We start from the raw sequence: 18,532 nt of genomic DNA on the forward strand, positions 1-18,532 counted from the left end.
TTGTGGAGGCCGTGAGTTCACAGCAGGGAGAGGACGCTGTGGGTTAGAGGCCAGGGAAGGCTTCTTCCTGGAAATGGAAATTTACACGGGGTCCTTCGGAGACCCGTGCTCTTCCCATCTTCTGGCTGTAAGCAGACCATGAGGCCACCCCACCTTGGTCTCAGTCAGCAGGGCTAGGAATAAACTACTTACTAGCTGACCTGGAAAGGGATGACCCCTCATTAGGCTGAGGGCGAGGGCAGGGGTGCAGCTGGCCAAGGGGCAGTGGCCACCTCAACAGGCCACTTCCTGCCTGTGGCCTGAACTGGTGCTGGTACAGATGGGTCATTTGGCTGGCTGATCGCCCCTCAGAGAAAACACCTCAAAGTGGCCATAACCTTCTGCTCCTCCGATCTCTGCCCTCACTGGCACTCAAGATGCTCTGGCTTGCGAGTGGCGGTGGGTAGTTACCAGGTGCGGGTGGGGCTACTGGCTTGAAGATGCTTAGAGAGGTGAACAGCGATCCCCCCTCTCCTCCCCCATCCAGGGTCAAACCCCTTTGAACCTCTGTACACAGATCTCCCGGGTCTCAGCTGGGATACCCGTCTGGGGGAGGCCTTGGGCAGGTCTTGGGAATCTCCCAGCTCTGGAGTCCTGCTCTGTGAGATACACACCCCAGGCTTCCTACCCAGGGGTGTGGTGGTGGGTGAAGTGATCAAGCTTGTACAGTGCTTATCACAGTTGGGGCCCGACTGGCCTGACCACCTGTCAGGGCGCCCAGAAGCCCAGCACAGAGCAAGAAACACGGGGACCTTTTTCCTAGAACTTCTCTCCTCACCCCCAAACTTCCCAGCCTTGGAACCTCCAGAGCCCTGCACTGTTTCCACCCAGCCAGGCCAGGAATGCCAGGGCAACAGCAACCCTTTCCCGCCTACCCTGAGCCCTGGAAAGCCAGCTGAGTTCAAAGGGCACGAGGAGCAGCCCACCTGGACCCGAGACAGAAGCCGAACTACACTACCCAGAATTCCCGCGGCTAGCCGAAAAGGAAATGTCGTTTCTGCGAGGAGAGGCTCAGCTCCCCCCCCCGCAGCTGCAAAAAGAGAGAGAGAGAGACAGAGACAGAGAGAGAGACAGAGAGACAGAGACAGAGAGAGAGACAGAGAGACAGAGAGAGAGAGAGAGGGAGGGGGGGAAGAGGGAGAGAGGATTACCAGGGGGAGGCGGGCTGTGTTCGGGGAGCGAGGGTGGAGAGCAGGGCGGGCGGCGAGGAGGAGGCGGCGCCCGCCCGCCGCCGCCGCCGCCGCCGCCGCCGCAGCCGCCGCCGCCGCCGCCGCCGCCGCCGCCTGCGGACCTGCATCCCCGCGGGGCCGGCGAGCGGGCGGCGGTCTTTGCGTGCGCTGCGCTCCGGCCGGCGGCTACGGGCGGACACGGGGCCAGGCCGGCGCAGGGGCTGAGTTTCTGCAAAGTTTGACCTGGTTGCCTTTCCGATGCTGCAGCAGAGCGAGGCAACGCGGGGCGCGCCAGGCGGCTGCGGCGCGGCGGCGGGGCTGAGCGGCTACAGCACGCTCACAATGATCATAAAATAAAGCAGGCGCGCGGGGTGGGGGCGAGAGAGCCCCGAGCCTCACCCCTCCGCCCCCGGCCACCCCCTAGCAGCCCCGAGCTAGGAGGACGTGGGGGCCGGGGGCGCCCACTCCGGCGCCAGACCCCAGTAGAGCTAAAGGACACTGCTTGGGGAAGTGGGGGGGCGCCCCGAGGACGTGCCCGCGGCGGGTTCAGGGCGTCCGGAGGGCGGCAGCCCGGGCACGCGGAGCGGCCCGAGGGGCAGGTGAGTCGGCGGCGCCCGGGTGGGGGTGTGCGCGCCAAAGTTCCCGGCAGCGGCGAGCGCGCCGGACGCGCGGGTATCGGGGGCCGCTTGGGGCTGGCGAGGGGAGCACAGAGGCCCCGGACGCGGCGGGGCTGGAGCATTGCGCCCTCCGGGAGTCGGGGGACCCCGGCCCGGGAAGGGGCGTGCGCCCGATCAGACCGGCCTGCGGGGTGGCACTGCGCCCCCCGGGGGCCGAAGGGACCCGTTCGGGGAAGGGGCGCCGGCGGCGAGGCGGTGGGGGTAGTGCCAGGACCCGAAAGTCCACGAGGCCCACTGCAGTGCCAGCCAGTCGCCCCCCGCCCCACCCCGCCTACGGGCCGGGAGGGGTCAGCGGAGATGTCACCGGCGGCGATTATTCGCTGGTGCGCGCGGTCGTGCGGCCGCCGCTGACGGGTTGGGCGGGGGGGGGGGGGGGGGGGCGGGCCGCCGCCTCCGGGCAGACCTCACAGAGCTGCGCCGTCAGCTCCGCAGCCCGCGCCCCGCGCAGACTCGTCGCCGCCCCGCGCGCCCCCCGCAGCAAAGTTCGGCTCAACTTTGAGGCGGGCCTTGACGTCCTGTCCCTTCCACCTCCCACCAGGTCCTCGGCGGTCGCGGCGAACCAGGCGGCGGCCCGAGCGCAGCCCTGGGGCCCCGCACGGCGACAGTGACAGCGGCGAGGGGACGCGGCGTGCCCGCGAGTGGTCGCCGACGGGGATCCGCGCCGCGCTCCTCGGGGACCCCGCGGGAGCCGGGCGCTCGCCTCCTGGAAGCCACCGAGGGCGCCCAGACCTTGGCGGATTGAACAGAAACTGCTCTTCCATTGATTCGGCCGGGCTGGGCGAGCGGCCGGGCGCGTGTGCCCCGAGCGCGTGCGGAAGGCAGAAGGGCAGGAAGTCGGTCTTCTGCAGCGAGGGTGGCGGCACCGCGCAGGCGACGGAGCCTTCCTTATTTATGTGCCTGCCGGCATTTGCCTTCTTCGCCTCAAGACTTCAGGGAGCGTCTCTGAGCTGCGTTCCCCGCGTGTGAGGCACAGAAGGAAGGGCTGGATGTCTGAACAACATGATTATCCATTAACCTCCAAACTTTTCTTTTTTTAACCCAAAGAATATCGGTGATTTTTGTCCACTGCTAGCAGAAGAAGAGAGAACCCAGGGCCCTTGAAATGCAGCAAAATCCTTATTTATAATCAGGCCCGAGGTAGTGATATGCAAACCCCCTCTACTCAGTGAATTTTCTATCCTATGGATATCAGTCTTGAGATTTGAGATTGGAGAGCTGTACCGTCTGCACTGGGTCCGGCAGCCTCCATCCTTTCAATGCCCGATTTTCTCTGGGACTGCTGGCCTTCCCTGGAGATCAGACTCGTACTGTGTGCCATGGGCTGTATTCAGAGCATCGGGGGCAAAGCCAGAGTCTTCCGGGAAGGCATCACGGTGATCGACGTCAAGGCCTCTATCGATCCCGTCCCCACCAGCATCGATGAGTCCTCCAGCGTGGTGCTCCGCTACCGGACACCCCACTTCCGTGCCTCGGCCCAGGTGGTCATGCCGCCCATCCCCAAGAAGGAGACCTGGATAGTGGGCTGGATTCAGGCGTGCAGCCACATGGAGTTCTACAACCAGTATGGGGAGCAGGGCATGTGAGTACTGCTCAGGAGCAAGCTTCGGGGGGCCCCTGGGATGGGGGAGCTTGGGGGTCTGGGGGTGAGCTCGGCGGGGTTAGAGAGGGGTCCCATCAGGGCCAGAGGGAAGTGTTAGGCAGACATGGAAGTGGCCTCTGATTCCTCCTTGGCCAGGTGACCTAGAGGGCTCGCCTGTTGATTCAGATTGGGGTCACGGCTCTAGGACCGTCCCTTCCACTGTCCCTGGCCCCCTGCGGTTCCCGTACCCTCCCTGCAAGACGCCCAGAAAGCAGAGGGACATTCCACCAGGTTCCTCTTTGGCAAAGCACGCATGCTGTCCCGGGTCACTAGAGAGGCTGCGGCTTGGCCCGGCTCAGACCTGCACACGCGGCAGGTACTCAGGGAAGGAGAGCTGGGCCTCTGCAGCCTCCAGATTTAGTGTGCAGGGCTCTGTGTTGGACCTGAATTCGTCCCCTGGTGTTTTCAGAGGCACATCAGGACTTGGGGGAACACTCTGCTCTGTTCCGGACGGAGTTTTGTTTGAGAGGGTTTTAGAAACCCGGTGTGCTTTTCAGTGCAGTGTTTTCTCTCTCCACAGCAGAAGGCCACTTTATGTGGACAGCCAGTGTCTGTGTCCAGAAGGCTCCAGTGGGCCCCTAAGAGCTGAGAGGAGCCCACAGACCTCTTCTGTCCAGCCCAGTCCCCAGAATGTCCCGAGGAGGGTGTACCTCTCGGTGCGGCACCCTGAGCCCCTGGCATGTTCTCTGACCCTAGAGATGGTCATCCTGCGTGTGGCAAGAGCAGCTGTAGACAGACGGGGAGGTGACTTAACTTGAAGGGCCGCCTAAGACAGGGTGGTGACAATAGCTGTTTCTGAGCACGAGGACGCTTCTGAGAGCACCAGGCAGGCCCCAAGGGCAGCCCCCCAACTTGACCCCTGTGACTCCCATGGCTGGCCATGGACACTCGCCCACAGCCTGTCTCTCGGGGTCTCTACCCTGTGCAGCATCCCTTCCCGGTCCCGCAGGTGAGGAATGGAGGAGACTTTCCCCAGGACTTGGAACTCTTCACTGATTTAAGAATATCCTGGGCTTCCCTGGTGGCGCAGTGGTTGAGAGTCTGCCTGCCGATGCAGGGGACACGGGTTCGTGCCCTGGTCCGGGAAGATCCCACATGCTGCGGACTGGCTGGGCCCGTGAGCCATGGCCGCTGAGCCTGCGCGTCCGGAGCCTGTGCTCCGCAACGGGAGAGGCCACAACAGTGAGAGGCCCGCGTACCACAAAAAAAAAAGAATATTCTGGGCCAGCTGAAATTAGAGAGGGTGGGGAGGGGACACCAAATCTTGTGGCTTCTCCACTAGATGACTGAAGTTGCAAGGGCAACAGGAGGATCATGGAAAAAATTAAAGCTAGGTGTAACCATGACCGCCCCAGAGGTGCACATGGCGCGTATCTGGACACTCATCGGCTCCCCTCTGTCCACCCGACGTCTACATCCAAGTCTAATTCTCCAAGTGGCTCTTAAACCAGGCTGGGGGCTGACTTTCCATCCCAAGAAGGGAAACATGGTTCTTAGTTATTTGCTGTGGACCTTCCCTAAGAAGCCTTAAACCCAGAACCTTCTCAGGCTTTGCAAGGCTTCTGGGGCAACTGGCAAGACACACAGGTTTTCCTAGGGCTTTTGGGCTCCACTTGTTTTCTTCCCTAGAAAGGGTAAGGAAGCCAGAGGTCCTTCTGAACTTGGAAAGATGCAAGCTCCAAGAGGAAGAACATTGGGGAAAGCTAAAGGGACTGAGTTCTGCAGAGACGGACGTGGTGTGCGGTGGGGAGGGAGTGGGCCTGGCTTGGAGGCTCAGCTTCCCCATCTGTGCACGGGGGTGGGCGGGTGGGGGATGTTTACAGAGTCTTCAAGGCCCTGTGCTCCCTTTGTTGGCTCTGAGTCCATCCAAGCGCCATGGCTGGAGACAGGCGTGCATCGGGAGACCTGAGGTGACCTTTCTCTGTCTGTGCCAGTCCTTGGTTCCCGGTTAGAGGAACCCAGTGCACATCTAGACTGCAGTCAAGCAGACCTGGGCTTGAGTCCAGGTTCTGCCACTTTCCAGGGTGTGACCTGAGCCACTCTGACCCTCGGTTTCCTCGTCTGCAAATTGGGGCCAGTCACAGTCCTTGCACCACGGCTTATTGAATTACGGGAGATGACATTGGTCAAGCAGCCGGCACTCCGCCAAGCCCACAGTCAACAGTTACTGCATGTGACTGTCGTCCTTAACAGTGTTATTACCGTTCTGATTCTTCTATCGGATGCGAAGTGGGTGATGGGATATGTAAAGAGTTGAGAATCAGGGCCGAAACGACAGAATTTGGACAGATGTAAATTACTCTTTGTGTGGAATTTTCTCCCCAGCCCAGGTCTTCCTCTTTCACAGAGGGCCCACTCCCTGACTTTTAAGAATTTAATAATAGTGTAAGTCATGGACGATTTGAGTTTTCAAGTGGTTGAAGGCTGTTTTCCTTGAGTTCCATGTGTTCCCTTTTGTTCCCTCCCCTTCTCGGGACACGCCTTCAGCGCAGGGACCCCTGTGTCCCGCATACCTCGTTCTCCTGGGTCCACTGGACTCCTGGTTGGGATAGGACCAGCCCTGGAGAAAGGGCAGAGTTCGAGGCTCCCTGGAGGGGCAGGATGGACTGGTCATTAATGGGCTCAGGCCCCGGGGTCAGAATTACGGCCCAGTACTGGCTCTGGGGCCTCGGCAGGCCACCTCTTGGAGGTTTGCTTTTGCCATCTGTGAACAGGGTAAGAACCCCCCTTAGGCTGCTGGGAGGATTCGGGGAGAGGACAGGTGTAGGTCACCCGTGGCTGAAACGCTGAGTTGGAAACTGCTCGATTGATTATTAATCAACAAAATTACATTAAGAAACTGAATTACCAAATACCATGGTTCCTCCGGCCCATGGGGAGGCTCTGTATTCAACTGGCGCCCTCCGGAATAAGCCTGGACAGCTGCACCTGCTCGAATGTAAACGGAAGCATTTTGATGTGATGAAAATACCCTTCCCATCTCCCCTACCCCAAACCTCCTGTGGTAACTAAGCTTCTTCATATTTTTAAGACCCGTGACGTGAAAGAAAGTGAGGGATGGTGAGCGCTGGGATGACCAGCGGCCTCAGGCTGCCCGGAACCGTCCCCTAACTTTGCCGGGACCAGGCTGTCCTGTGCACTGCAGGATGTTGGGCAGCATCCCTGGTCTCTACCCACTCAATGCCAGCAGCCTCCCTCCCCCTGTTCTGACAACCAAACGTGTCTCCAGACACTGCCCCATGTCCCCGGGAGGGGTGTGAAGTCACCCCTGGTTGAGAACTACTGGGCTAGACCCAGACAATTTGAAGGCTTAAAACGAAACCCACATGGGCACTGGGCTTTAATGGCCTGGGGAGGGAACGGCAATGTGGCAAAGGTTAGGTTAGGGCTTCTGTTCTTGCCAAATGGGCTTGTATTAAAAATATTAATTCCAAATACTTCAGCAAAACCCATAATACCCCCAAACATTATCCCTGCTTGAAATTAATCTCTAATCCAGGAGGAGAACCCTTTTGAATGTCGTGGGTTGGAAATATTTGCAGTGGAACAATGCCACATGCCACCCCAGTAATACCCGACTTACAGACGAGAGCTAGAAGATGGCAAGTTTCTTGTGCCAGCTTGAGAGGATTCTATATGGTTTGGGGTCCAACCCACATAGCTTTCAAAGCCACCCCCCCCCCCAGAGCACTGTTGAATCCGCCTGCATCCACCACCCCATCCTCCACAATCCTTAGCTGCCACCTGTCAGCTGGCACAGTCTTCCGAGTGACGAGTCACAGCTTCTCCCCTGTGTGGGAGATGCTTCACGTTATCCCTAGTTTGCCCTCTTCTGGAGCCCCCAGAGAATCTGGCCCACGGCCAAGGTCAAGGTTGGTTCTGTCTCAGGGTTCTGCCACAGGTCAGGCTTGGGGTGAGGGGAGGAGAGCAGCTCAGGAGACGGGGTCTCTCTGGGTTGGCAGTGCCACCCGCCTGTGCCCTTGTCCAGCCAGGCGTGGCTCCAGCTCCACCGTCCACGGGTGTGGCGAGCTTGCGCCAGGCTCTCAACCTTTCTGAGCCTCACTGTTCCCTCCTATGAAATGGGGAGAACAGTCCCTCATCGCAGGGTTGTTTGAGGGATTAAATGAGATAGTATATGTGTTCGCTCTCCATACCGTAACTAGTAATAATTCATCATCAATTACACAGTGCCTGGCAGAGAGTCAGCACAGAGACTGCCGTGTTGGAGTCATTACTGTTCTTTCTTCTCCTGGGTTGGGTTTCACATACCCGCCTACAGTATGAGAATCTCGGGCGACGAGACCTCTGAGGGTCTTTCCAGCCAGAACCTGTGGTGACATCTGCTGTCACAGGATTATGAGGCTGGTGGGAAAGGGCTGGGCAGGGGTGGGGGGGGCCTGAGGCCTCTGGCCAGGGGATGCTGGAGCTGGGGTGATGCTGTGTGGCTGCCCCAGCTCCCCGTTCACTCTCTGGTCTCCCAAGGACCCCGTGAGGTCCCGATTTTATGGTGAGGCCAGGGCCGCTGAGACCTGAGGCCACTTGCCCCAGGAGGCTTGCTCTGCCCCAGTGGTCAGGGGCTGGGTCAGGAGGAATGGCCCTTGTGACCATGTGGCCTCTTCCTGCAGCCTGGGCCCGTGCAGAACAATTGAGGACGATGCTTCCTCTCTGCGAGCGGAAGACAGCCTCCCCCATCTGCAGGGCCCTGGCGGAGGCAAGAGAGGGAAGTTCTCGTTTCCAGGCTTTGGGGTGGGAGGAAGTTTGGGGGGACGGCCTGGCCCCAATAGAACTCCCCCTGGACCGGCCCCGGCCAAGCGATCGCACCCACCCTCACCTTCTGAGGGCTGAAGACAAAAGCTGGCAGCTTCCAGAGACATGTGAGGAGGCTCTGACAGCACAGCGATCAGGGAACCAGCAATGACATACGGAGATGCTTTTTGTTTCTGCTGATCGGATCTGGGTAAAAATACAAAAGATCAGTAATGCCTGCTGTGGGGCGGGGGGAGTAGACAGCCTCCGGTGCTGCTCCTGGGGGTACAATTTACGCAGCTTCCGGAAGGTGAGCTTGGCTCTGTCCACTACAATTTCAAGCACACGTGCCCTTCAACTCTCTTGTCCTACTTTTAGAGTCTGTCTTAGAGAAACTGAGCCCCTGGCCTGGTGCCTGGAGTATGGCAGGCACACACAGAAATCTCCCGAGCAAGTGAATTAACGAATACGTGAATGCAGGAAGCAGGGCAGAAGGACGTATGTGTGGGGACAGAGACTCCAGCCCTGTCCATCACTGAAGAGCCATGAGCACCCCAAGTGTCCATCAGTAGGGGGGTGAAACTATGGTCTGTCTCCAGGGCAGAATAGGCCTTACACATGAGGAAGAGAAGCTAGAGATTCCCTATCATATTATCATCGTTGCATTAAAAGAAGTTGTAAAAGATGTAGGGTAGGAATCCATTTCTGTTAAAAGCGCTAGAAACGGGAACATCTACTGTGTGTGTGTGCAGGGAGGATGCTCTAGAAGGATGTTTATCAGAGTGTATGTGGTGAGTAACCTCAGCGAGGGAGGCGGAAGCACGGAAGACAGGACTTTCGTTTCTCACTTTTTTTTTTTTTTTTGCGGTACGCGGGCCTCTCACTGCTGGGGCCCCTCCCATTGCGGAGCACAGGCTCCGGATGTGCAGGCTCAGCGGCCATGGCTCACGGGCCCAGCCACTCTGCGGCATGTGGGATCTTCCCAGACCGGGGCACGAACCCGTGTCCCCTGCATCGGCAGGCGGACTCTCAACCACTGCGCCACCAGGGGAGCCCCATCGTTTCTCACATTTTGTACTTCTCGATGGCTTGCTTTTTTTTTTTTTTTTTAAACAAAAACGCAGCTTTTATAACTAAAAACTAAAACGCTGTTGGCCCTTTCCCCCTCGTGTTAGGCCCTGGGAGTGTGGCCTGGGCGAGGAAGGGTAAGGTGGGAAGAAAAAGTGGTGTTTGTTGTTTGCGGGAACCCTAGCGGCAGGCGGGGAGGGGACACCTCCAGCTCCTCCCCCAGGGAAGGGGCTTCTGGTGACCTGTCTGGTGGGCAGGGGCCAGCACAGTGGGCGGCCGCCCAGGGCAGGAGTCAGGAAACCAGGGTCCCAGTCTGGTTTGGAAGGGGGCTCTTGGGCCTCATTTCTCGTAAAATTGCAAACATTTTACAAAATTGGAACTTTTTGCAAATTGCAAAAAAACAGTAAGCTCTGTAAAATTGGGGACCAGGTGAGAAAATCCCTAAGCGCCCATCTGGCCCCCAGGAGGGCACTGCAACCAGCACTGGGCAGAAGAACCTTGTGCCCTGGGCAGCCCTCTTGCCCTCGAGCCCCAAGTCGCCATCTGTAAATGTGTTTCTTAGAGTGCCCAACGGTGCCACTTGTGGGAAGTGAAATAATATTTAGGAGAACTCGTTTCAGCTTAAGTATGATTGTAATTTAAAGCCACATATTTATTCTAATGTGTATTAGAAAATATATATATATACACCCAATATATCCGACCTGTTATTTCAAAGGTGTTCCATAGGAAAAGCTAAATTTAGTTGAGTTTTTTTAAAAAGTGATTAATTTCAAGGAAAAACAATTAAGTGAATAATAGCACAGGAGATATGTAAACAGGACCAAAATGAGGAAAGAGATGTGAAGTTTGGGAACTCTGCTCTGAGACCAGGTGCTCTGTTGTCCAGAATTCAAAATGCAGTCAGAGAGCTGGGAGAGACGAGGGCCCATGGGGGCACAAGGGTCCACCCATGCCTAGGAGAGAGCTCAGGCCCAGGCTTGCCACCCTGCCTGGCACAAAGTAGCTGGGAAAGGTGTGCTCCCAGGGCCCTCAGACTTACACTCTAGGTCATGTTGCTCAGAGCCGTGTGTGTGTGTATTTCAGGTGAGGGTCTGTTGGAAGCCAGATGGGTAAGAACCCGTATGTGCGTGTCTACGTGTGCGTGCACACACGCATGTGTGTGCGTGCATATGCATGTATGCGTGTGTGTGCTGGGTGAGGGGCCGTTGGAGGCCATGGGTAAGAGCTCGCTCGGGCTGTGGGTCCTGCCTGGTGGCTTCCCCGGGTCAGGCCTCTGATGTCCCCAAGTATCCTCTATAAAACACCCTCAGTTGCAGCCCTGGGGTAACTGAGGAGAAGCCTGTGTGGATGTATGTACGCAGGGCGCCCAGCACGTCTGATGCGTTCAGGGAACGTGACCCCTGTTACCAGTGTTGCAGTGGGGACGACCTGTGCTGGGCATGGCTGTCCCAGCCGCAGCTGCTCCAGGTAAGAAAGTACACAAGCAGAGGCAGCTTTGGGGACCCTAAACTCATCACTGGGACCCCTTTGTGGGGCTCAGGCCCTGAAGGAGAAACGGGGCAGGTTGCCCACCGCCACTGATCCAGGCCACCTGCCTCTATTGTGTCTGACTCTAGGCCGGGCACCAGGATAGATTCTGGAGGCCTGGCCCCTGCTTCTCGGCCCCTGCGGTCTGTCTGGGAGTGAGGTCGTCAACAAAGGGTGGCATGATTATTAAATCCCCCCCGTGCGTGTCCCAGGAAGCAGCGGGACAAAGGTTGAATATGGGGGCGCCAGGCCTCGTGTGAAGGGTCCAGGTGAGCTTCCCTGGGGGCTCCAGAGATGAGCCGTAGGTACCACTGGCTAGGACAGGAGGGGGCGGGGGACGCTGCTCGTGGCCAAAGACGCTGAGTCGGGAGGGCACAGCCCATTAGGGGGATGGCTGGTGGGTCTGGAGCCTGGGAAGGGAGGGAGGGAGGGAGGGTGTGTGTGTGTGTGCGTGTGTGTGTGTGTGTGTGTGTGTGTGTGTGTGTGTTTGCGTGCAAGACCCTTGGCCTCACCTGCATCTGGCTTTCAGGGCCTTGGGGAGTCATGGCAGGCTTAACAGGGTTGGAGGGAGGAACAGTGCCATCAGATCTCTGTTTTTAAAGATCACTCAGGCTTCAGGGAGGAGAGCATGGCAGGTGGCAAGAGGAGGCTGGGAGAGGTGAGGGGTCGTGGCCAGCGCGAAGGCAGAGCAGAAGGGGGGCAGTCTGGAGGCGAGAGGGAGTCAGGGATGGTACTGGGCGCCCAGAGGGTGCAGGCCCCCCTGGCATTACTGATGACCAGGTCAGCAGCTCTGTCTCCCTTTCACAGCATCGTGACCAGCGTCAATGGCAGGTCCCTGCAAACATCTGTTGAGTGCATGGTGGATGGGGCTGCAGAAGGAATGGGCATTGAGGGACGCTGAGGAGTCTGTCTCAGATGTGCTGCAAGGGGGCCCCAGAAAGCATTCTGAGGTCCAGCTTCAAGCCTGGACTTGCCTGCTGTCCTCTGGGTTCCCACACCTCTGGGATGAGGGTGGGAGTGTGACGGGGCCCACGGAAGCAGGCCAGTTTCCCGGGCGTGGGGACTGCACCGTCCCACTGGGCCCCGTGCTCAGAAGGGCCCCTTGCGTGGTTCCATGCTCTGCTGTCACCACGTGGCAATTCTTGATTTTTGAACAAGGGGCCTCCTATTTTCACTTCACCCCCTGGTCCCACAAATTCTGTAGCCAGTGTTGCCCTGAAGACCAGCCCAGGCCAGTGAGCAAAGGGGGAGGACACGGGGGAGACCAGGGCCTCCTGCTGGCCTGTAGGAGGCCTGACACGACCTGCCCTGAGGTCTGGAGAGAAGGTGCTGGGGCAGAAATGGGCGTTTGCTCGTGTTCACAAGATGCCCCTCCTCCACCTAAACCTGCTGGTTGGGCCTCCGTGTGCCGGGCACGGAGCTGGGAGCCTTGCCTCCACCTTTCGTTGGCCTGTGCACCTGTACTGTCCCTGCTGTGCAAACAGGAAGGCTCAGGGTGTGCAGGACCAGGGTCCAAACTCACCCCTCCACCCAGAAGCTGGAAAACCGAGGGTCTGCCTTGAAGCCCAAGGTCATTCCAGAACAAACAGGCAGTCTTAGAGGCAGGAGCTGTGTGGAATCATTCCTTTCAGAGCGTGGATAATCTGAAAACATAAACGAGGTCAGAAGGCTTCAGGTCACATCAGGGCTGGCAAATCCATTAGTGTTAGAGGCAAGCCTCGCTCCGGTGGCCTCCGGAAGTTTCCACGTATCGCTGTTTACTGTGTACCAGGTAGTATATATTGCCGCATTTAATCATCTCAAAAACCTGGAAGGTGGGTGCGGTTATCCACAGTGAACCAATGTGGGGCTCAGAGATTTGTGACTAGTAGCCGGGGGGAGACTGGACCCGGGCTGGTCCACGTCCCTCAGGAGCTGTGCCCTTAACCATGCTCCCTCCACCACCCTGACGGGGAGACTGGACCACGGGGCCCAGAGCCAGCCCAGCTGGTTTGTGATGATTTGAAAACAGACGCCCTTGGCCCTGGTTCTGAGTAATACCCCACATGAGACACGGCTGTCTGCCAGCTCATGGGGACTGTCACCCATCTGTGACTGAGCCAGCACCTGGGCATTTGGGGGCTGGGAGGCGGAAAAGGAAACCTGAAGCTGGGGGTCAGAGGCTGAGAGAGAGAGGCCATTCTGGTGGCAACCCCGCGTCCCACAACAAGCCAGCTCTTAGGAAGTGAAAGAGGGCAAAGGCAAGAGAAAAGGTCTTTTGGCAAGACGGCTTTCTGCCTTAAAAACAAAACAAAACGAAAGCCACTTTTATAAGCAAGTGTAACCACTGTGAGAAGACAGAGTGGGTGCCTTCCACCACAGGAGGCTGGGCACGGGTGGGGCACAGGCTTCTGAGAAATTCGGGACAGGGACCCTGACCCCCTTCTCTGGTCCATGGCGGCCACCCCCGGGGCAGCCGAATCTGCCGGCTCACGACTGTGACCTCCTCCTTGGCGTTTGATGAGCTCAGGGCCCCGGGCAGGAGATGGTCTACTAGGCAGGTGTTACCCTAATTTTGTGACCTTTTTAATGAAATAAACAGACAAATTAGCAAAATCACATTCCTGATCATCCCTCCTGTAGTGGCCCCAAATTTGCTAACTGCTAACATTAAACGATGCATTTCAGTAGGGGAATGCACTTTTTACATTGTGATTAGATATACATAAAATTTACCATCTTAACCATTTTTAAGTTTGGCAGCATTAAGTACATCCACATTGTTGTGTGTCTATTTCCAGAACATTTTCATCTTCCCCAACTGAAACTCCGCACTCATGAAATGCTGACTCCCCCGTTTCCCTCTCCCAGCCCCTGGCAACCGCCATTCTACTTTCTGTTTCTATGAATTTGACTCTTCTAGGGACCTCATATATGTGGAATCATACAGTATTTGTCCTTTTGTGTCTGACTTATTTCACTTGGCATAATGTCTTCAAGGTTCATCCATGTTGTAGCATGTGTCAGAATTTCCTTTTTAAGGATGAATAATATTCCATTGCATGGACAGACCACTCTATCCATCATCCGTTGACAGACGCTTCAGTTGTTTCCACCTTTTGGCTATTGTGAATAATGCTGCTATGAACAGGAATGCATTCTGTAAAGGAGTATTTCTGGAGAGCACCGCTGGTGTACACAGGTGTGCGGAATTCTGGGGGCAAAGTGTCCTGAGCTTTGGTATGGCAGGTGCCCAGGCCTGACTGCTTAGCTAAATCAACTTGGGAAAAAGACCCCCCCCTCAGCTGTCGTTACTTTATCTGTCTGGTGGGGTGGATGTGATTGTTGATGAGTTTCTAAGGGGTGGGCTCCCCAGACGCTGCTGTGCCCCCAGCCACATGTCCTCAGAGCAACACAGGACAGTCCTCTTCTGTCAGAGAGTTATTATTATAGTAACAATAGTGACAGCAATGGTGCTAGCAGGCACCAATCACTGGCATTTGTCTTGTGCCCTGCCCTGGACTGGCATGTTCCTGTCTGTGTCCTTCCATGACCTCAGGTGGGAAGTGGGTGATGAGTCTGGGGTCCAGGGAGGGCTGGGATTTTGCCCAGGGTCTCACACCAGTGAGAGGGTGGCTGAGACTTTCAGCAAGGTCACTAGGTTTCCTGAGTCCGAGCTCTGGACAGCCCGGCTGCCAGGAGGCTGAGCCCCCTGCAAGCAAGTCGGGCTGACCAAGTGCTGCTGGTTCTCAGCCCGGCCCGAAGCTGCAAGTGCAGGTTCCCTGGCAGCTGCAGCAAGTCCAGGAGGCATTGATTGTAAAGCTGGCCCCGAGACTGGGACTGAGAGCAGAGTTTTGAGACTGGCTGGTTAGGTTTTCTTGGTTCTACTGCTCCGAAGACAGGGGCCAGCCAGGTGGGAGCCATTCTGGCTGAGCTGTGCTTCCTATTCTAGGCAGGCATGAGCAGAAACAAGGCGGGGACAGGGTGGGTGGTGGGGAGAAGAGGGCACCGCCCACGGTGTTGGCCTTGCTGGGCGGAGGGCCAGGGAGCCCAGGCGCACGTGTGGTGGAGGAGATGTGGAGGGGAGGGGCCAGAGCCTTGGCGAGGGCCCTGAGCGCTGGTTCCCACGCCCCGGCCCCGGTGCTGGACACCAAAGCTCGGGGGCAGGCGGGCGCTTGACCCCGGTCACACGCTGGCCAAGGAGGGGCTGAAATCACTCCCAGATGTGCCGACCCCACGGCCCTTGGGGGCCCCTAAAGCAAGAGGAAGAAACTCCCTGCCACCTGTACTCCTACCCAGGCCGCCCTGACGCGCTGTGTGGCCAGGAGAGTAGCCCCACCCCAGCCTCTCGGCGCCAGTGGCCTCCGCCCTAACCAAGGTCACGGGGTCGCATGTGGCCGTCCCACCAGCCGCTGGGACATGGGATGGGGGGGCACAGCGCAGGTTAGGGCCCCCCATGACTGTGTGCTGCCCCCAGGCCCCTCCCTTGAGGGCAGGGGCAGTTAGGGCTTCCCAAAGCCCAGCCAGAATCCAGCCCTGTCTACAGGGGTTTCTGGGGGAGACCAATTTGAGATGATGCAAGAGAACAGGATGTGGCTTTTGAGGGGGGCCATGTCTAGGGGAGCCCCAGTTTCCTGACATGATGTTGGGTGTCTGTTTACTGTCTGGCCCCCTGGGGAGGTAAGCCCCAGGGACAAGGGGATGCAGACGAGCCTGTGCATGGCTGGCTGAGTAAACTGGCCTTCCCACCCTCAGGTCTAGCTGGGAGCTCCCAGACCTCCAGGAGGGCAAGATTGAGGCCATCAGCGACTCGGACGGGGTGAACTACCCCTGGTACGGGAACACCACGGAGACCTGCACCATCGTGGGCCCCACCAAGAGAGACTCCAAGTTCATCATCAGCATGAATGACAACTTTTACCCCAGCGTCACGTGGGCCGTGCCCGTCAGCGAGAGCAATGTGGCCAAGCTGACCAACGTCTACCGGGACCAGAGCTTCATCACGTGGCTGGTAGCCACCAACACCTCGACCAACGACATGATCATTCTGCAGACGCTGCACTGGCGCATGCAGCTCAGCATCGAGGTGAACCCCAACCGGCCCCTGGGCCAGCGCGCCCGGCTGCGGGAGCCCATCGCCCAGGACCAGCCCAAAATCCTGAGCAAGAATGAGCCCATCCCGCCCAGCGCCCTGGTCAAGCCCAATGCCAACGACGCTCAGGTCCTCATGTGGCGGCCCAAGTACGGGCCGGCGCTGGTGGTGATCCCGCCCAAGCACCGGTAACGGTCAGGGCACCCGCGAGGTGACCCCCAAATAATAACACCACGCAAACACCCCGCACGGACTCTGCAGTCCTTCAGCAAAATACAACCTTTCTACCTTCTCCAGCGGGCGGATCTCACTGTGCGAACGCGCGGCGATGGCCCCCCGCCCTCCTGGGACCTGCTTCCCTGGCGGAGGGGGGAGACCCAGGCGGGACTGACCACTCCACGTGCGCCCTCAGTGTCACCTTGGGTCTCCTTTCCTCTCCTCGCAATTTCCGTCATTCACTTGCAACAGACTCCCTGAAACAACTGCTTTTTCTGTTCCTTTTTTTTTTAACGCCTCTTTAAGAGGTTCAGGGGTGGGACGAGGAGGAGCTGGCGAGGAGCCTGGTCGCACCGCACCGGGGCTGATCCCATGGGGGCTGATCCCACCGGGGCTGATGCCACCGGGGCTGATGCCACCGGGGCTGATCCGCGGCGGCCCCGCCCCGCCCGGGCAGCTCCCCTCATCCTCTGTCACGCGGCCTTATGTAGACTTGCTTTGCCAAACTTTTGCCTTAAGCCGATTTTAAAGGAAAAAACCGGAAACAAAGAGAGCCGTTTGTCTTTTCTGCTGGACTTTGCATCTTCCGCCAGAGGTGAGGGAGGAGGGGGATGGGCTAGAGATCTAGATCTAAAACCGGCCGCTCATTCTTCCGTTTTAGCTGAGCCGAAACCACAGGCAGATTCTGCCCCCAAGGTCCCTTCTCTCCACCCCAGGGAGAACCCTTACCCTACTCCGTGCCTGCAGAGACAAGCTGTGAGCTCGGGCTCAGGGTAGATCTGCGGGGGGCTTCTCTCTCCTCTCTCCTCTGCAGCCGGAACTTGCCTTGGGTGGGCCTAGGAGCAGAGAGGGAGGGTCCCGTGAGTTATAGGTTGAGCCCAGGGAATTCCCACCGTCTCGGTCCTCAGCGCCCATCGCCAGCTGGCTCCGTCGGCACATCTCAGTGGGCAGCTTTTCTGTTTCCCTCCACACTGTCCCAAACGCCTGGAGGGCCAGCCACCTTACCCAGCTGTAGTTAGTTCAAAGGTAAGAAGGCCTGCCCTTGCCGCCCAGCACCTTCTCGGGGACGCCCCTCCCGGGCTCTCCGGGGGGTGCCTGCAGATGGGCTCCAAGCACCGCGGTGCTGCAGGTGAGGGCACCCACAGATGGGCATGCCTGGACCTGGTAAGGCTGGGGAGGCGGGAGGCAAGGGGCAGACCCCCTGCTGCCGGCCCTCACAGAAGCGAGCCAGCACCCACGGCCAGGGTGATGAAGTGAGCCTGGGGTTGAGGCTGGTCCTTGAGGTCACCCTCCTTCGGGTCCTGGGCCCTCTGGAGCCCCAGGACCTGGTCCTGAGTGTTGCCAAGCTTTTTTAGCAATGCCTGCCTTGAAGGCCGCTTGCAGGAGCTGAGGGGACACCCTGCTGAGGGAGGCCCCCTTCCTCCAAGCTTGACAAACCCACAGCTACATCGCCTGGGTTCCTCATTCGGACCGATAATGATCGAGCCCAGAAAAGTGTCAGATGAGAGAAATAATCCATCTCTGCTGCAGATGAGCCGTATGTAGGAGCCCCAGGGACAGCGTGGGCGGGCGTGGTTCACGGAGTCCTTGCTCTGCTCCTCTACCCACGGGCTACTGTATTTATTCGAGGGGTGCTTAACGTCCAGCCATCGCCCGAGCGCCCCGCTCCTGACGGGACGCGTGCGGCTCTCCTGGCACCTCTGGACGGGAAACAGCTTTGTGCGGCCGGCTGCCGGCCTGGCGCTTCGGGAACCCGTCAGGACTGGGACCTTCCCCCTGGAAAATGCCAGTTCCCCCTGGTGTGTTCGGAGGGAGGCCTGCCACCCAGAGAGGCCACAGCCTCAAGTGAGGGGCATGATGGGTCCCAGCTCCCCCTCTGGGCACAGGCTGCGGAGGGGTCAGGGTGGCAGTGGCCGGCTGCCGTGGACGGGACCTGGCCTCCTGACGGCACGGCCCTTCTCTGCACTCAGGTCTTTCTTGCACTACAAAGGAGAAAGGGCCCTGGGCGAGGGGTCAGGGACCGGAGTGCTGGTTCTGGGCTGGGTCATCGCTAAGGAGTTCTTACTAGGGTAGGGGTGGGAGTAGGAACCAACAGTAAGTGGTGGTCCTGAGCTGTCTGGGGGCAGAGTCCCCCAAGCCCGCGCTTCCTGCGTGTGAGCAGGCCCTGGGCAGGGGCCCACGGCTGGGCCCATTGGGAGGAGCCCTGCTGCCCCGCCCCGCCCCTCACTGCCCGGCCCCTTGCTCTCTGCCCCTCCTAGGCTTTCGGAAGACAGGGCTGGGAGGGCCCTGGGGAGGCTCCAGGTCCCGCTGAGGAAGCTCGGCTTAGCTTGGGTCTGGTCCCTCGGCTTCTCATGTCAGGAACGAAGAGCGCAGGCTT

The 18,532-nt window shown here is 58.6% G+C and overlaps 1 protein-coding gene and 1 long non-coding RNA gene across 2 annotated transcripts; one reads left to right on the forward strand and one right to left on the reverse strand.

Moving 5' to 3' along the window:
* The first annotated feature begins 1,386 nt into the window (after positions 1-1,386).
* FAM78A (family with sequence similarity 78 member A) lies at positions 1,387-16,715 on the forward strand. The gene is made up of 3 exons (XM_060013958.1): positions 1,387-1,807; positions 2,424-3,464; positions 15,603-16,715. Exons 2-3 carry the CDS (start codon positions 3,142-3,144, stop codon positions 16,129-16,131), a joined length of 852 nt encoding a protein of 283 aa, XP_059869941.1. The 5' UTR covers positions 1,387-1,807; positions 2,424-3,141; the 3' UTR covers positions 16,132-16,715.
* Positions 6,325-12,486, reverse strand: LOC132426987 (uncharacterized). The gene is made up of 3 exons (XR_009519793.1): positions 12,391-12,486; positions 8,356-8,477; positions 6,325-6,452 (listed from the first exon to the last, which is right to left on the reverse strand). It is a non-coding gene; the product is annotated as an uncharacterized lncRNA (long non-coding RNA).
* Positions 16,716-18,532: the final 1,817 nt, after the last annotated feature.

The sequence above is a fragment of the Delphinus delphis genome, chromosome 6 (genome assembly GCF_949987515.2).
Source record: "Delphinus delphis chromosome 6, mDelDel1.2, whole genome shotgun sequence".
Lineage (NCBI taxonomy): Eukaryota > Metazoa > Chordata > Mammalia > Artiodactyla > Delphinidae > Delphinus > Delphinus delphis.

Coding starts and splice junctions, on each gene's coding strand:
- FAM78A (XM_060013958.1), top strand. CDS start 3,142: ATGCCCGATTTTCTCTGGGACTGCTGGCCTTCCCTGGAGATCAGACTC. Junction 3,465..15,602: donor CAGTATGGGGAGCAGGGCAT/GTGAGTACTGCT, acceptor TCCCACCCTCAG/GTCTAGCTGGGAGCTCCCAG.